Source organism: Pezoporus flaviventris, unplaced genomic scaffold, assembly GCF_033815535.1.
Source record: "Pezoporus flaviventris isolate CSIRO_AGI_PZ_B2104156 unplaced genomic scaffold, CSIRO_AGI_Pfla_v1 ptg000213l, whole genome shotgun sequence".
In the NCBI taxonomy this organism is placed as follows: Eukaryota; Metazoa; Chordata; class Aves; order Psittaciformes; family Psittacidae; genus Pezoporus; species Pezoporus flaviventris.
Window position 1 is genome coordinate 6498197 of NW_026892761.1, and position 16160 is coordinate 6514356.

A 16160-nucleotide genomic window follows, 5' to 3' on the forward strand; every position below is an offset into this window, starting at 1 on the left:
AGGGTGCATGGGAAAGCAAGATCACATTCACAGCAGTGATTTCTTTTGCTGTCAAAGGCTAGCTAACCTCCCTCTGACTCAAACCACTGGCCAGGCAGCCCCTCGTGGCAGGGTGGCTCTTCAGCCTGCAGGATGGATGGTTGAGAGACAGTTCAATGGAGATCTATAAAATCCTGAGTGGCCTTGAGAAAGTAAATGAGAATTGATTGGTCCCTGTCTCTTCCAATACAAGAACTGAAGATTCAAATTAAATTAACTAATGTTAGGTTCAAAACAACTTTGTGCCCTGTGCTCTGTGGCATTCTGTCATGAGAGACTGGGGGCATTGAAAGTTCACATGGGCTCAATATGAGATGGGAGAGAATTAGTGTAAGACATGGACTGAGGCAAAGGTATCACCTATTAGAAAATCCTGGAGGTGAAATTACCAGAAATATGGAAGTATTCTGGGAAATACTACTGTACATTTATCCTATCTTACATTCTGTCGTGGGCATCTGCTGTTAGCCACTATTGAAGACAGATGCTGGGGGGAGATAGGTTTTTGTTTTGACTCAATGCAGCTTTTCTAGTGGGTGAATAAAAAGCTGAGCATTTATCAGCAGTAGTCATAGCTCAAATTCCTTTTTCTGCTCTTGCACTCGTATGGTTAGATCAGTTTTGAGGAGGAATAAGAGGACACTTTGCACTAGCTTGTGCAAAGGGTATCTTTGACCTGTCTTAGGAAAAAGCTGTGCACTGAGCTTGGTTGTTGAGAGTCTGGCAGGACTAAGGCAGCAGAATCCTCTGGGTGTTGGATGTAATGAATGGCTGAGATGCTTCAAAGATTTCCTACTGCCAGGGTATGGGGAAGGGAGTTAAACACTTGAATGAAACAAACAGTAAAACCTCAGGTGGATGTTCTTGAATGGAGCCGTTGAATGGCTTCAATGGACTAGCCAGGCAGGGTAAAATCCTCAGAGACAGCCAGGTGTTTCTTGCACGTGTTCCCTACTTTTCCTGTGCTGGAGGCTTTTTTTCTATCTGCCACACAGAGGGAAGGATCTGGGATGGGAAAACATTCAGCAAATTGCAGAATCAGATAAATGCAGTGAACACAAAACCACAGCAGTTCCCTTGGCCTTGGCATGAGGCCAGCTTACCCCTGTGCTGCCTGATCAGTCAGGCACAAAGCGTAATGGACAGTTTGAAAGGGAGAGTTAGTTACGAGTAATGCAGGGCAGTTCATTCTCTGTTTGGACTCATGTTGGTGGTCCTCTCCTCTGCTGCACTGTCTCCAGTTCAGGCAGGCAGGGCGTAAGAGCAAACGCTTCTGCTCACCCAGAGCAGCAGCCTCAGAGGAGCAAGAGAAAAGGTAGGGCTTGTGTTGGAATGTAAATACTGTTGAAAATGAAACAGTCTGTTTTAGAGGATGCTGAAGCATCTGCTGGGTTTCCTGGTGTTGGAGTTTTGCTGCTTCTATTAGATAAGTAAGTTGTCAGAAGCTTGAGCATTTGCCCCAGCTCTTCTTTGACAACTTTAAAGTTTCTGAGGATTTCTCTACTTCCCTGATGATATTTAGAAGCTGAGAACAAAGCTGCTCTGTGCAACTGGAATTCCTCCTGTGCACTCCTGTGCCCAGCAGGACTTACTTTGTTTAGGACCATGTGTGCCAAAACTCTTAACAGCAGAGCCTGGAAAAGTGTGTCCTTGCATGCTTGTGATAGGAAAGGCAGCAGAACACAGCACAGACTTTGCTGCAAAAATTGGTTTTTCAAGCTAGTACCTGTTAACAGCAGCAAAAGTGTAGGTGGAAATGTTGACCTTTGCCTTCTTTTAAGCAAGTATTGTTGCCACTGCTGTTGATTTGCGTCATGTTCTGGAAAACTTGTGTGAACTGGTGATGCTTCTTGCTGAATTATAATGAGCAAGCAAAGCAGCCCTTGTGATAGCCTAGGAGAAGGGTTTGAATGAAGTAGCAGCCAGCTCTTCTGTGGCCTTCATGTATCTGTAGAAATCAGCTCCAAGAAATCAGATCACTTGGTTGGCTGCTTTCCTTTGGTGCTTTTACAGACTTGGCTGTGACAATGGAAAGTAAAATCAAACACTCTAAAACCAGAATCCTTTTTGGTTTTTGGGGGGAATCCTGCATACTCGTAGCTCTGCTAGTTTCCTTATTGCTGGTATGCACAGGAATCCAAGTACTGCAGAGAGGCAAAGGGGTGAACACTTGGGGATAGGGTAAATTCTACTTAAAAACCTGTTAAATCATGCCCCAAATACTTGGGTTTTTTTTTTGAGAGAGGGGTGAGGGGAAGGGTGAAATTTGTGGTGAAATAATGTTTAAGAAAGGGCTTGTATTGGACAGCATTCCCCATTCCACAGATGGGTGGATCAGCCATCAGTGATTAACTATCCATAGTGAAAGTGAGAGTAAGAGTCCCTTTGTCCCTTGGAGAAGGGACTTTCCATCTGCAACTGTTCTCCCACCCCTCAGAGTTAATGAAGGGAGCAGGAGGGCCTCTGGGAACTGGGTCACAGTGGCAGCTCCAGCACAGTGCAGCTTAATTAAGTGAAGGAAAATGAGCAAGAAGGCAGGACCCCTGCGTGTCCAGCCAGGAAAGCAGCTGCATTGGAGCAAGCAGATAAAGTTGCATTTCTACCTGCTCTATCTATAGCTGCCTCTTGGTGTTCCCAAAGGCTGGAAGACACAATCTTCACTGCCAAGGACAGCCCTGTAAGCTATTCTGCTTCTGAAGCTCTCATTGTAAGATGGATTAGCCACATTTCCTGTCTGTAAAGCACACTTGCCTTGGCTCCAGTATTCCTCACGTGGCCAACAGTCCTACTTTTAGGCTCTGCAATTGTCTTGTAAGAAATCTGTTGCTGGGCTGATGTGGTGCAGCATGGCTTGGGACATGTTTCCCTTGGCTTCCTTAACATTACCATCTTGAGCCTGCCAGGGAAAAAAACCAACCCAGACAAACCCTAAAAAATCCCATAGAGCTATGTCAACCCAGAACAAGGATAGAACTGCTTGCAGACTGGGAATGTAAGATGAGCAACAGAGTTTGCTCCTAAGACCTCTAGGTGGGAGTGGATTGAACATAAACCCTACTGAGATGTCTGGACCCAGATCCAATTTTCCTACAGCACAGGGCCAATCAAAATTGCAGTCTTTATGTGGACACATTGCTTTTTAAAGCTAATTTTCATTCAGTCAGTTCTCTGTGTCTCAGAATGATGTGAAGGTGTTCCTCCTACCTCAGCCACTGTTGGCAGGGGGACTTGGAGCATGGCAGTTGGACAGAAGCACTTGGGAAACGTGCTTTGGTGCTCTATTACTGCCCTTCTGTTAATTGCACAAGAGCTGCACAGGCCTCTGGTTTGCATTGACTAATTAGCTGAGTAATGCAATCTCCTTCTAAATGTTCTTTCTCTTCTGGATCGAGAATGAGACATACATTGATTAAATGACTTGTCCAAGGTCACACAGCAAGTGACTCACTGGCAGAGGCAGGAATTAACACCTGGTATCGTTAAATTCCTGCTTCCCAGACCCCATGGCCACTTATTTCCAAGTGCTCTTCTCTTTCCTGTCCTGGCCCTTTTGTCTCTTGCCCGCTGCAGGATTTGTTACACTTTGTTACACGTGAGATTTCCAAGGTGACAATATCTGACCACTGCCAAGAAAATGAGACATCTGCCCTTTGCTACAGACTTCTCTTGACATACTAAGAAGCTAAAGTTCCTTTTATTCCTTATCTTTTTGAACCACTTTTCCATGTTCTGCCTGAGCTGGTGTGGTGCCAGCTCTCCTCTGCTCCCATGCCTCCAGCACTGCACATGATTAGCCTGTCCTCTAATATTATTTTGTGCTTTTTTCTAGAAGCATCTTTGCTGCAGTCTCTCTGAAGTGGGAACACTCTGCCCATACTCAGTCTTAGTAGAACAGCATCATCAGTTGTAAAATTATCGGGGGGGGGGGTGTTATAAATCCCACTTCAGTGCTGAGCAGGGTGTAACATAGAATGGTTTGGGTTGGAAAGGACCTTAAGATCATCCAGTTCCAACCCCCCTGCCATGGGCAGGGACATCTGTTGTGATCAATATTTTAGTAAGCCTGTTTGATAAAAAGTTTCAGTAAAGCCTTTAGCATCCTAGTGAATAGCTAAATAATTCACAGGGGTGGCTGTAACCCCTTTAAGCTTCTTGTGTTTGAACGTAAGGAGAAAATTTGGAGTAATTCTGTAGAGAGGCACTATAGCCAGCTGGATCGTGTTTCTTAAAAGCTGCTGTACTGGGAGTGAAGTACTTTCAGGTTTTGAATGGCTCCTGAGGTATGCTGAAGTCAAACCTGGCAAGAAATGGTCTCTTATAATTTGTTTTTCATCATAATCTTTGTGATTTTGGGCTGATAAATGCTAGCAGTGAGGAAATGATACCTTTTAGCTTTTAAGCCTGCAGAAATTGGACACACGGTCGTTAGGCGATGCCACGAGGGTTAAGGCAAAGAAGCGTTGTGTCCGCGCTGGGAGGACAATGGGTATTTGTGTGCAGGGTTCCCGTGGCTGTCAGCCTGTCCCGGGACACGGTGCAGCCGCGAGCGGCCGGCCCGGCTCACGCACCTGCCCGTGTACAGCGGCGGGGACCGGGCTCTGCCCGCGCTGGGAGCTCCGGTGGCCCCGAGCCGAGGCACCGTGCGTGCTGGTGGCACCGGGGCCCCGCCCGGCCCGGCCCGCCGCCTTCCCCCGTGCAGCGCCGGGGCGCGGGGTAGGCGGGCCGGCTCCTTCCCCCTCAGCGCCCACACCCAGCGCCTTTAAGCCGGCAGCCGGGCCGGGCGGCGGGGCACGAAGGCGGGCGAAGGCTCCGTGCCGCCATGGCGGGCTGCCCCCGCTGGGCCGCCCTGCTGGCGCTGCTGGTGCTGCCGGCCCTGCCCCGCCGCGCCGCCGCCGGCTGTGCCGCCCGCGGGTTGTGCTGCCCGGGCCGCGACCCGGCCTGCCTGAGCACCGGCCGCCGGCCCGACGGCTCCCACGGGCTCTGCTACTGCGACCAGGTCTGCGCCCGTACCCTGGACTGCTGCCATGACTACGCCGAGGCCTGCCCAGGTGAGTGGCCGGCGGGGCTGTGGCCGTCCCCAGGGGCTCTGGCTGCGTTCGGGGTGCTTGGCTCCCGGGAGAAGCAGGAGGGGCAGGCGCGGTGCAGGTGGCTGAGGAAGCGATGCTGGAGACACTGCGCTCCCCTCCCGGGTTGTGGCTCTCAGGGGTGTAAGGTCCCCAGCAGCAGGTACCTGCCAGGTCACGTCAGGGTGCAGCGTGCTTGTACAGGGTAGAACGTGAAAGAGGGCGTTTCTTATCCGAGTCAGGATCTCCCAGTCCCTTTCCCTCTTGTGGATTGAATTACTGTGGATGGGATCAAATCTGCTGCTCCTGTTAGTCCGTGCTTCCCTGCAAAAGGCATCAACATCAGCGGCCACAGCGTTTGATGCGGGCACTCAACAGCAGTGCCTGTGCAGCTGAGTGCTGGGGTCCCCGCAGCGCTACGTTTCCCAGGAGCACAGCAGCACTCCCTCCTTAAATGCCTTCTGTTAAAGTGTGGATGTGAATTAAGGAAGTGATTTATTTAACGAGTGGTACAATCTCATATTCCCTTCCCACAAACTGCATCCTCAAAGTGACTTACCTCCTCACATAATGCTTTTTTTTCTCTTTTTTCAAACACGCATGCACGTGCCTTAGCACAGTTTTGCTCTAGGCAGATGGGCAGACGTTCCTATGATTTAATTGCATTTTTTCAGTCAAGAGAGAGCTGGAAAATGGGTGGGAAATAAGTTTGTTGCGAAGTGCTTTAAACAAGCTGTGTCTGGGAATGAGGACAGGCTAGTGGCTCTGCAGACCAACAACTCCCAAGTGCAGCAGAGAGCATGGAACTGGTGCCCACAGGATGCTGTAAACCTGCCTCACCTCTGCCCTGGTGCAGGTGTGCAGTGTGGCTGTCCTGCTGCTGAGGTTGGATGCCCCAATGCCTTTGATATCCTTCAGTACCACTGTGTCCGAATCCTAATTGCTCTCGGCAGTCATTAGGGATAACAGGGATAAACAGGCAGCCCTCGTGTCTGTGCTTCATGTTATGGAAGAGTAATAAGAAAAACGTGCTCGCAGGCCGTTGTTGCGCACTATGAGGGGCTGGCAGAGGGCAATCACTGGTCCCTTTCTGTGCTGGGTGCCTTGGCAGCAGTGCCAGTGTCCCAGCTGCAGCCCTAGCTGTGCTCGCCCATCCCGGTGCCATCCTGTGGCTCACCGGAGGAATAGCAGCATCTTGCTTACGGAGATCAGGCGGGGAAGCTGGGTTTACGCAGAATGAGGTATTTCTGTGTTATTTCTTGTGATTCATTCTGCTGGATGTGCGGAACCCAGTTCTGCTTTGAGTTATATTGCCTTAGCCTGGCGTTTTTTTGGTAGTTTTATTTCTCCCACCACTGAAGAGTTACTTTAATAAACTGACTTGTAGCGCAAAATATTAAGGAAAAGGCATTATTGTCTGACACCAAACACAGCTGAAGAGAGCAGAACATTCCAAATACATCAGATGCACAAAAGGGTCATAATGTTGGGTAGCCTACAATCCTGTGCACAGGCTTTTTATATTTTTGTGGTGCGCTGCTGCATATAAGAAATGTCTCAATTACTCAGATAATTGATTTAATACCTAATCTTTTAATAGGTTAAAAAAGCTGCTTATGTTGACTTTAGACAAAGAGCAATAGCATTTGAAAGATCTTCTTAAAGTTTTTGAAGACAAGGGCAGTTTCAGTTGAGGTTAATGCAGTAATTAGGGGTTATCTGTGTCCCGCAGGACAAGCATTAAGCTATTCAGAAAGGCTGGGTTCACAGCAGCATTTAGAAGCATATGTCCCAGTAAAATCAGTGAGGCACAGGCTTTTGAATGCCTTTGGAAATCAGAGTGTGAATGTCTGTTACTGTAAGATGCTGGGCGTAGAGGCTCTTAATGGATTTGACCTCATCTACTTCTAAAACTCTTCTCAGTTCACCCAGTGCAAGTCCCAGTTTGCAGGGGAGGCTTGCAGTGGTGTAGGAGAGGGAGGTGACTGGCCCCTGGGTGGCTGGAGCTTCTGGGCAGGTAATTTCCTGGGAGCAGAGCGTGCTGGGTGCTGCCCAACACAACTGTGGGACAGGTAAGGAAGATTGTTCTGAGCTACATTGAAAAGTGTCATTTCTGGAGCAGGGATGTCATTGTTGTCAGTTCTGTAACATTCCACATCCCTGGTTGTTACTCTTCCTCCAGTTATCCCTTGTGTTGTATCTCAATGGAGTGTCTGGAGTGGCTGTGCAGAGCCTTGCAAGACAACATACCGTGTTCGGAGGAGACACATCATCCAGGAGGCCAGGAATGGAGGAGAGGCATGCCCTCCTCTGGAGGAGAGGGCTGGCTGCATGGAGTACTGGACTCGGCAAGGAACAGAGTGCAAACAGTCCCTGAGTAAGTCCACTGAAAATGTAAGTGTCTGGGTAATCAGGGGGAGGACTCTTGTTTGGGTCAGCAGAGCTGATCTTTCTCCACTGTATTTGAAAAGAGTTGTTTTCAGACAGCAGCATGTTTGCTCTGGGCCTGTCTGGTATAATAGAGAACTGAGCTTTACACACAGAGGCTTAGAGGTGTCCTTCTGAGGACAGTATTTGAAGGGAGTGCCTGCCATTTGCTGTGATCTGCTGTCTAAAGTGAAATATCAAAGACCTGTTGTGATCTCATGTATATGAGTGTAAATCTCTGGCATTTTAAGTGGGTGTGGAGCACTTTTTTAATGTATTTTATGAGTAACGTGCAAAAAGTCATGAAGGAGCGATACCCATCAAAGGCATGATATGACTTCTCTGCTCTGTAGCAGAGTGCAGGCAAAGGGGACTTCCAGCTAGTTTCTAGAGACAAAGTCTGATTACAGTGTGTTCAAATCCAGTTTTCATGACCTACCTGTAGTGAGTTTTAGAATAACTGCATGTCATTTTTGCTGGTATTTTGGGTTCAAAATCTGTCCCGTCTGGATGTTCGCTACAACCGACTTCTTCAAACCTGTTTAAAGTTGGTATTAAGCGAATATTGTCCCCTTGCTCTGTCTTTTGGCTGTGCCTGCTTATGCTGCTCATGCAAATATCTGGCAACAAACAGATTCTTTTTTCAGTGAAATGGTTGATGGTCATGGATAATATGAAAATACCAAGTTATCACTGTTTTTATCTCCTGCTGAAGATAAAACCATATGACATTAAAGGCCAATCTTTACTGTTGTTTAGACATAAACAGCCTTAGTGTAGTATTGCCTCTTACATTATGTTCTCTTTCTTTAATATACACAGTCCCAGCGTTAATAACAACAGGAGGGTTTGGAAAAGCAAGGAAAAAGAGAGCTGCAGCTGATGGCAATGAAAGAGCAGGGTAAGTTGGAGGCTCAGCACAGGGGCCCAGTTATACTCTACCTTCAATGTTTCTCTGGTTGCAGTTTTGGCCCCAGTTTTTTGCTAGTCAGAATTGGCATTTCCCAGCAGAAGAGCAGTGCTTCACTAGAGCAGGGTGCTGCTCTCCCCTCAGTGACAGCAGTATCTACAGTATGTCTGAAGGTTGTGGGTCTGCCTTGATGTAAGGCCAGTACAAGACCGAAATTCAGATCATTGTTCATGGCATCACTGCTGTTTAAGATTGTGTGATCAATCAGCCAAAGACCGTTCACTTCAGCTCTTCCCAATGTGGAATCTTGTGCAATTTGCATTTTTTTTTAGTAAATGGGGAAATTCACAAGGGGCAGAATTTGCTATCTGATTACATGGGAAGCATCTTTCCCATTTCAGCTCCCTTGCTATAATACTGCCTGTTTTCCCCTGCAGCACTGTTGCACAGCGCAGGTACAGACAGGGTTGTACAGAAAGCTCTGTTGCAGTTTCCTTTGTGAGACACAGCCATCTCTCTGTCGGCTGCTCTGAGTCCAGGCTGGTGTCTCAAACACATGGGAGCTGGCATTAACCTTTCCTGTTCTCTTTTCTCTTCTTTCGCAGTTTGGGGTCATCACTAACAGTGACACAGTGGAAATGGGAAAGGTTACCTTCCACAGTGTAGCCCCTTGTACACAGCTTTGCAAGCTAGATGTTCCTAGGGGTTCTTATTGCAGTCCTGGGGTTTTCCTGGTTCTTGTTGAGAGCTGGTGTTCCTGTAAACACTGTGTGAAGTTTCTTCGTGCTCTTGCAGCACGAAGCAGCCATACACTTGTTGATTGATTTCCCCACGTGCTGTTGTACGTGTAAGCATTTCCATAGTGCGTGAGTGCATCCATCCTCCTCGCTTAAGTGTCTGAAGGGAAGAACATCTGTTCACCCTAAGCTTCCCTTGGTGTCCTCATTAGTTGAGCCGTCTCGCTCTAAAATTCAAAAATGTGAGCACAGCTCTACTGCATGTGTATTCATCCTTGCTGTCCTTCCCTCAAATAAGACAGGGAAGCAAACTGCTTACATGGTTCAGTGTGCTCCCTGAAGGTGTTTGGAAAGCCTCGTGATGACTGAGACAGAATCAGTCTAGACTAGAACCCAATTTTCTGCTGGGCTTTTAGATCATTACAGTTGAGCAGAGCAGAAGTGCTATGTGATCTGGTGGTCCTCCCACTGGAATATGACAACCTCATTCTGTCTTTAGGAGGGAGATCATCACAAGGAAAACCTCTACAGACCATATCTTAGCTCCTGTATCAAGTTGCTCCACAAAATCCATTAGAAGTAACAGAGCAGATGATAAAGTGGTGCAACAAATGGATACCAGACTTGGAATCAGAAGACCTGTCTGCTGGGTTTTCTTGGCTTTAGTGAAATACTTGTCTAATCTGTGTCTCTGCTTGAAAAACAGATGCCAGTAATACCTGATGTTTTTTGATATGTTAGTTGGAAACACCAACAGAGTAGGTTTAGTTCCCATTTAACCTTGTCACAATGCAGGTACACTGTTCTGGGTTTTATAACCTTGTGTGGGTTAGTTTGTTTCTTGTTTTCCTTAGTTAGTGATCTGTGGTCACCCAGTTTATTCACCCAGTCCCGTGGAGGTCTCTAATCTGGTTACTGAGCTAACCTACTTGGTTATCTTGGTTGCAGGTACTGTGTTGAATTCCAGCTTGTGGCCATCACGCCGGGGTGCTTGCACAGCCACCACTCATACACTCACTGGATGCAGTACCTCAGGGAGGGCCACATTGTCTGCGTGGAGTGTCAGCACCCAGCTTTAGACTCCAGAAGTCTACATTGTTATGGGGATGGCAGTGGAAGCAAAAAGTAAGAGTTTTAGCTTTTGGTTTTGTGTAAAATTTTTAATTATTCTCTCTTGATCTGCTTTTCCCAGTTTCATAATGCACAGCACAGCTCTCTGGAGCACTGTACATATATTAACTGGTCTTTGTTGCATACCATGTGTTTCTTGGAGAGATGAAATGACCTGATGAAGCTCACATAGTAAACCAGTTGCAGAGCCAGGATTGAAGTGTGGGAGTACCTGCACTTAGTCTGCTAAATCTCACTGACTTTTAAGTGGTACACTTGTGGAGTCTTTTTGTTTTAAAGACACTCCAGCCATGCTTCTAAGGTTAGCAGTGCTGTCAGATAAAACCAAATCTGTTTCTGATTTTTAAGCACTGGGGATTTTGTTTCTACAATTGATCCTTTATTAGTGTTCCTAGTGAGTGGCAGCTGGCTCAGGCACTTGGGGTATGTGCTGGCACCTGAGGTTGGATGGCAGTACAGTTGAATCTGTGTACTTTCAGCATCTTCTCCCTGGAAAGCTGAAGAAGCTTTGGGGTGACTGATGGTGACCACACAGCTTGTACATGTTGGGCGTACTTCAACACAGATGAAGGGACTGACCTGAAGCTGTGAAACACACCTGTGGCAGAGCCAGCAACAGAAGAGTTCTGGTTCCCAGTCCTCTGCTGTGGTCGCTGGAGGCACAGTTTCTGCACTGCCTTTATCTTGATACTTTTAACCCTATTGCTAGTTTTTTATATCATCCCTGCTTGAGAAAATCATTGCCCATTAGTCTAGGCAGGAATATTTTTGAAACTTTTATAAATATTGAAACAAGCACATTCATTTGAATTAGAAACTAAACTAGGATTGTCAGGCCTCAACCACACAATGTATTGTACTACCAAGACTGCCAATAATGGTCTTTTGAGACAGGGTTTTTCACAGGCTTTTAGTAAGAGGAAGTCATGTTGGAGGCTTTTTCTTCCCTGCCTCAGCTTGTTACATGCAAATGTTCCAAAAGCTTTAAGATAAAGAAGAAAATATTAACTGGTGTGGCCAGGAGTAGCTCTTACCTGCATTCAACATATAAATAATTATAAAAGCTTACAGTAATGTTATTTTACTAAAACCCTGGAGCCAGACAAGAACATCAGATTAAGCAAAATAAAAAATGTATTCAGGAATTCATTTCCTCATTGGGCTGCAAAAAGAGGAGGCATTTTTGTTCACCTGATCTGGTGAACAGCACTCTACATGGAACGGAAGCACAAAGGAAATGGGACTGTGCCCTTTAGGAATGCTGATCTGATTGCCAGGTGCTGGCAGGCTTAAGGCTGGAGATGGGTAGTGATAATGGAGTTGAGTGTGACTGGTTCACTGAAGTCAGGTCTCAGCCCACGTCTCAGCAGATGGGTTAAATCCATCCCAATTGAGCAGAGCCTAGAAATAGTTTCCAGAGCCTTGCTGGATGTCTGTAAAATCAACTGGCTGATCCATTTTGTTATAGGCATGTCAAACCAGCAGAAAAGCCAACCTTTGACACATCCCTCCAGCGTTACTGCCTATAACGTCAAATGAAGTCATGCCTCTTGTCATTTTCAAGGCTAGTATTAGCTCTCTGTGTTTGTGCCAAGTTGAGGTACTATGTGTGTTCACTTGGATTTATTGGCAGGGGAGTAGCATAGGCTTGAAGGACAGGCAGGGCTGGCCTGAGTAGTGGAAAAAGTTCCTATCTGCAAAAGGCAATGGAGATGTACTTCAGGCCTCCTTGAACCAGCAATTCTTTAGCAGCTTTGTCAGAGATAAGTGACTGGCAGGTGGAACATGAATGATATCTCTGGTCTGCAGCTTCCTCATCATATGTGTGTGTGAAGCCTCCCTTACATTTCATGTGGATCTTTTGGATAACTCCCACATGTTCCCTAAATAGGTAACCTCCAGGGCATGGTCTGGTGTTCTTTCACTTTACTGCAGTGGGTTAAATTGATTGTTGTCCAGGGTTGGGTATCTTGCTTGATTTTCTTGATACGAACATCTCTAGTGCAAGTATTTACTATAGGTATTCTTTATATGAACAGAGCTATCCCCTTATTTGTTCCCAGAAATAATAGTCTTTTTCACTAGGTTTCATGGAGGAAAAAACTGACTTCCCTAATCTCTGAGGAAATAATTGTACTGTTGGTGGGAACAGCCATTGAGTGGGATGAGGGAAATGTCTGTGGAAAGGCTTCTACCTTCTGTTAGAGTGAGTGGCCATATCTGAGCATGCAGCCTTGCAAGGGAGCAGTGCTCTGAGGGGGTTGCATGGTGAGATTCTCAGGCTGGGGTGTCCTGGCCAGATATGGAAGGCATAAATGTGGTGCTTGTAAAGAAAGATGGAAGAAGACAGGGATGCAACTGAGAAAGAGGATGGTGCCAGAGCTTAGGATGCAGCATGTGTTGAGGTTGCCTAGATCTGCTCAGAAGTCTCTGGCTGTGTACTTGGTTCACCCTCGCTGTGAATTTTGGTGGTGTAACTCTGCCAGGAGATGTGGAGAGTTCGTGGTGGCCCCAGGGCAGTGGTGATGCTGCTGACCCCAGCTCTCTGGGGCTGCTGGCCGGGGCTGCGTGTGGAAGCATTCACAGCTGCTGCCATCCCACTCACACCATGCCTGTGCTTTGCTTCTCGCCCTGTCAGTTTGGCAGCTTGTGCCAGCATTTAGTTCCCTGAGATATTGTTCCAAGAGTGACTCTCAGGAAGGAAAACATCTGACAGAGTTTATTTTAAACTCAGCAATGCTGGTATATTTTGGTGAGTATTTCCTAATTATCTTCTTGTGTCTAAGTGGAGTCTGGCTTTATATGCTCCAAGTTAAAGAGAGATGCCTGTTGTCTGTGTGTTCCACCTGTCTCCTACTCTGTAGAAGATGCTAGTTCATTTAAACCCCTGTTATGCAAGTGCAGGAGGTTTACCAAAGTCCTTGGTTTATGGCCATCAGGTGAGGGCACTAGGAAAATCTTGCTTGCATTGGCTTCTTTCTTCTAGAAGGTTACGAGATTAAACAAGGCAGAGCATGGAGCTAAGAAAGGGATTTGTTCATTTTGGATCATCTTCTGAAAGATCTACAAATAAAGCACAGTCTTGACATCTGTGAAATTGTTACTCAGCCTGTGTCTAGGAGCATCAGTTGCTCTTCATCATCTGGAGCAAAGGACGTAGTGGTTGTAGCACAAACATATCCAGACTGCAGCAGTTTATGCCCATGCTCATGGAGCGGAGGGAGAGAAAGGATGCTTGATTTATAGCAAAGTCAGTATTTGCCTTCCCCACCAGCAAGATGAGAGTAAGCAGGTTTAGCTTATGTGTTTAAGGAGCAAAGCCCTTTAAAGGTAAAACTGCAGCCCAGAGCTTTGAAGGATATGGGACTGCTCTGTGCACTGCCTGCTTTATCTGGGATCTTAATCCTCTCTGTGCACATTCTGGTACTTTGAAATGACCCCAAGCCAAAAGAAAAATGCAGTGAGCCTTCTGCAACCATGTGTGTTGCGTAAACCCCCGCTCTGGAGCATGACATCTCATTAAACCAAGGGCAGGGTTATCTTTGTGGAGTTCGATCAATAATTCCAGTTTCCACAGAACTAAAAACAAGCAGAAGCTAGAGGTCTGTTGGCTATTCTGTGGACAGCTCTCTGCACAGGGCAAGAGTTGATCCAGTTGTGGTATTTATGCTTCTCCAAAGGGCTGGGACACAGTGATGTGAGGAATTCTCTTAAACCACTAAATGCTGAAATCTGGCAGTGCTATAACAAAATTTCAGTTTCTGTCACTGATAGGCCAGCATTGCTTGGGCAGCCACTGATTGTGGAAAGTGGCCTGTGGATCTGCTTGTTTTAATAAGATATTTCTCTGTTCAGTTCTGGTCAATGTATTGATGGACTGCCTGGGAGAAAAGAGGTTGGTTGGTTGTTGTCCTCTGCTTAAGAGGCCTGTAAGTAACATTGTTCCAGCACTTATGGGTCTGGTACCTCCAGCCAGCTGCCATCCAGAAGTTGTGTTATTGTGTAGCTCTTAGCAAGGTGGAAAAGCTTGGGCAAGTCTTTCACTACTGTGGTTATCCAGAGATGCTCATGTCTCCACACCTGCTCACACAGACCTGTGCTGTGTTTATTCGGCATCTCGATGGCAATGGGTGGCAATAGAGGTCTGCCTGCTGAGAGAGCATGGTGTTATAAAGAAAAATGGAGAAAGAGGTGTTTTGCCCACTTTGCAACCTGTCGGGTGTTTCAATACAGGGGTTGTGGGGATTTCAGTGTGCTTTGTGAGCTGTTGCATGCAATGCTGGGCACCTCAAGTAGATGTTTCTGTGCATCCTTTTAGACTTGACATCTATAGTATGTGCTGCTCCAGGTTGTTCCAGTCCAGTGTTCCTGACTGTGGCTTTACTATAATCCTATGGGGGTCACTGTGTTGCTGCTTCTTTACAGCAGTAGAAAGGCAGAGTTGGGTTCATAAAGTGAAAATGGATGTTAGAAAACTAAATGGGATTTACTGGGTGATTGAAGCCAGATTTAAGTACAAGTGACAGCCCTGCAGTGGAGCTGCAGCACATTAACTTTTCCCCTCTTATGACTGTTTCAGGAATCAGCTGTTGCACTGGCAGGCAGTAGGGAACCCTCGCTGCAAGGGAACCTGGAAGAGAATTCGCCAGCTGGACACTTGCTCCTGTCCTTCTGTTCACAGCTTCTTGTTCATCTAACTTCTGACAGTCTCAGCAAGCGAGTGCTGTGATGGCTTGTCTGGCACCTGCATGTGGCAGCACTAGGAACCACAACCAAAACAGTGACTTCTCCATGTCAGAGGCTATGCCTCTTAACTTCAAGAGGTTTCTGTCTGTACTGGCGGACCCTGAATCCCCTCTGTCTGGGTGTACTTCCTGGTTTCCAAAGGAATGAGGCTGGCTGTGAAGTGCCAATCTTTTTGTGCCCACCCATCCCTGAGAGAGGCCTGTCTGACCTTGATGACATCTTGCAAATTCCCCCTTTCTTGAGATGAACAAGAATTCACCAAATATGAATAAGGACGAGAAAGTCTGTTTGAGCCCAGGGTTAATTGTTATTTTTCTAAAGTCTCAATGAAGAATCAACAATGCAGAATAAATTAACTCAAGTGCCTTCTTTTCATGGCAGTAGCACTTCTTCATGGGTGCTTTCTGCTTATACTTGTATATGATTTCCTTTTGTTTTCACCCTCCCTGGTCTCATCATTTCATATTGATCCTCAGTCTTACAGAGGGTTGATGGTTGATCTTGTGCTGCTGAGATAATGGCAAAACTTAGCAATGAGCCAGTTCAAATCTGTGAGAATAGAAGGTATCAGGGATAAACTGGATTTGGACTTAAGGTTTCAAGGAGCATCTCTGAGTTGCCCCAAAATACAGTGCAGTCCTGGGGCTCTGAATTGGAAGTCATCCCAGCTGCACCAGGAGAGATAGCTATAGCCTTGTATTTTTGACTGGAAAATATTTGAAATATTTTCTTTATATTCCCTGACTTATATTCATACTTTTCTATAAATGAAAATAAAAGAGACTTGGACATGTTCTCCCAGTGTGTATCTGTTGATTAATCTGTGTACTTCCACCTCTTTAGTTCCTGAACCTGCCTAATTTGTTCTAGCCAATCTTGCAGCTGACTCCTCTGCTCCAGGAGGTAAGACTAGAGGAAAAGTTGCTGCTGTCCAGATCCAGAACTTACAGGTGGATTTACAGGGTATCCAGGACTTATAGGTGGAAGTCCAGGACGATGACCGACTGCTGTGCAGAAGTGGATGTGGTCTTTCTTTTAATATACACATACTTCCGAATCTGCTTAAACAAAGTTACAGAAAGGACTTGCCCTTTGTGGTAGAGTGCT

At 46.4% G+C, this 16160-nt stretch overlaps 1 protein-coding gene across 2 annotated transcripts; it reads left to right on the forward strand.

Annotated features, from left to right (window-relative positions):
* The first annotated feature begins 4719 nt into the window (after positions 1–4719).
* LOC133262623 (somatomedin-B and thrombospondin type-1 domain-containing protein-like) lies at positions 4720–15851 on the forward strand. Of its 2 annotated transcripts, XR_009741368.1 has the most exons (6): positions 4720–5087; positions 7285–7479; positions 8352–8430; positions 10125–10301; positions 12393–12513; positions 14887–15851. XR_009741368.1 is itself a non-coding variant. In XM_061441983.1 (5 exons), exons 1-5 carry the CDS (start codon positions 4859–4861, stop codon positions 15002–15004), a joined length of 798 nt encoding a protein of 265 aa, XP_061297967.1. In that variant the 5' UTR covers positions 4844–4858; the 3' UTR covers positions 15005–15851. The 2 variants fall into 2 exon arrangements, 1 of the variants encoding a protein (XP_061297967.1); XM_061441983.1 differs by lacking the exon at positions 12393–12513 and having other exon boundaries at positions 4844–5087.
* Positions 15852–16160: the final 309 nt, after the last annotated feature.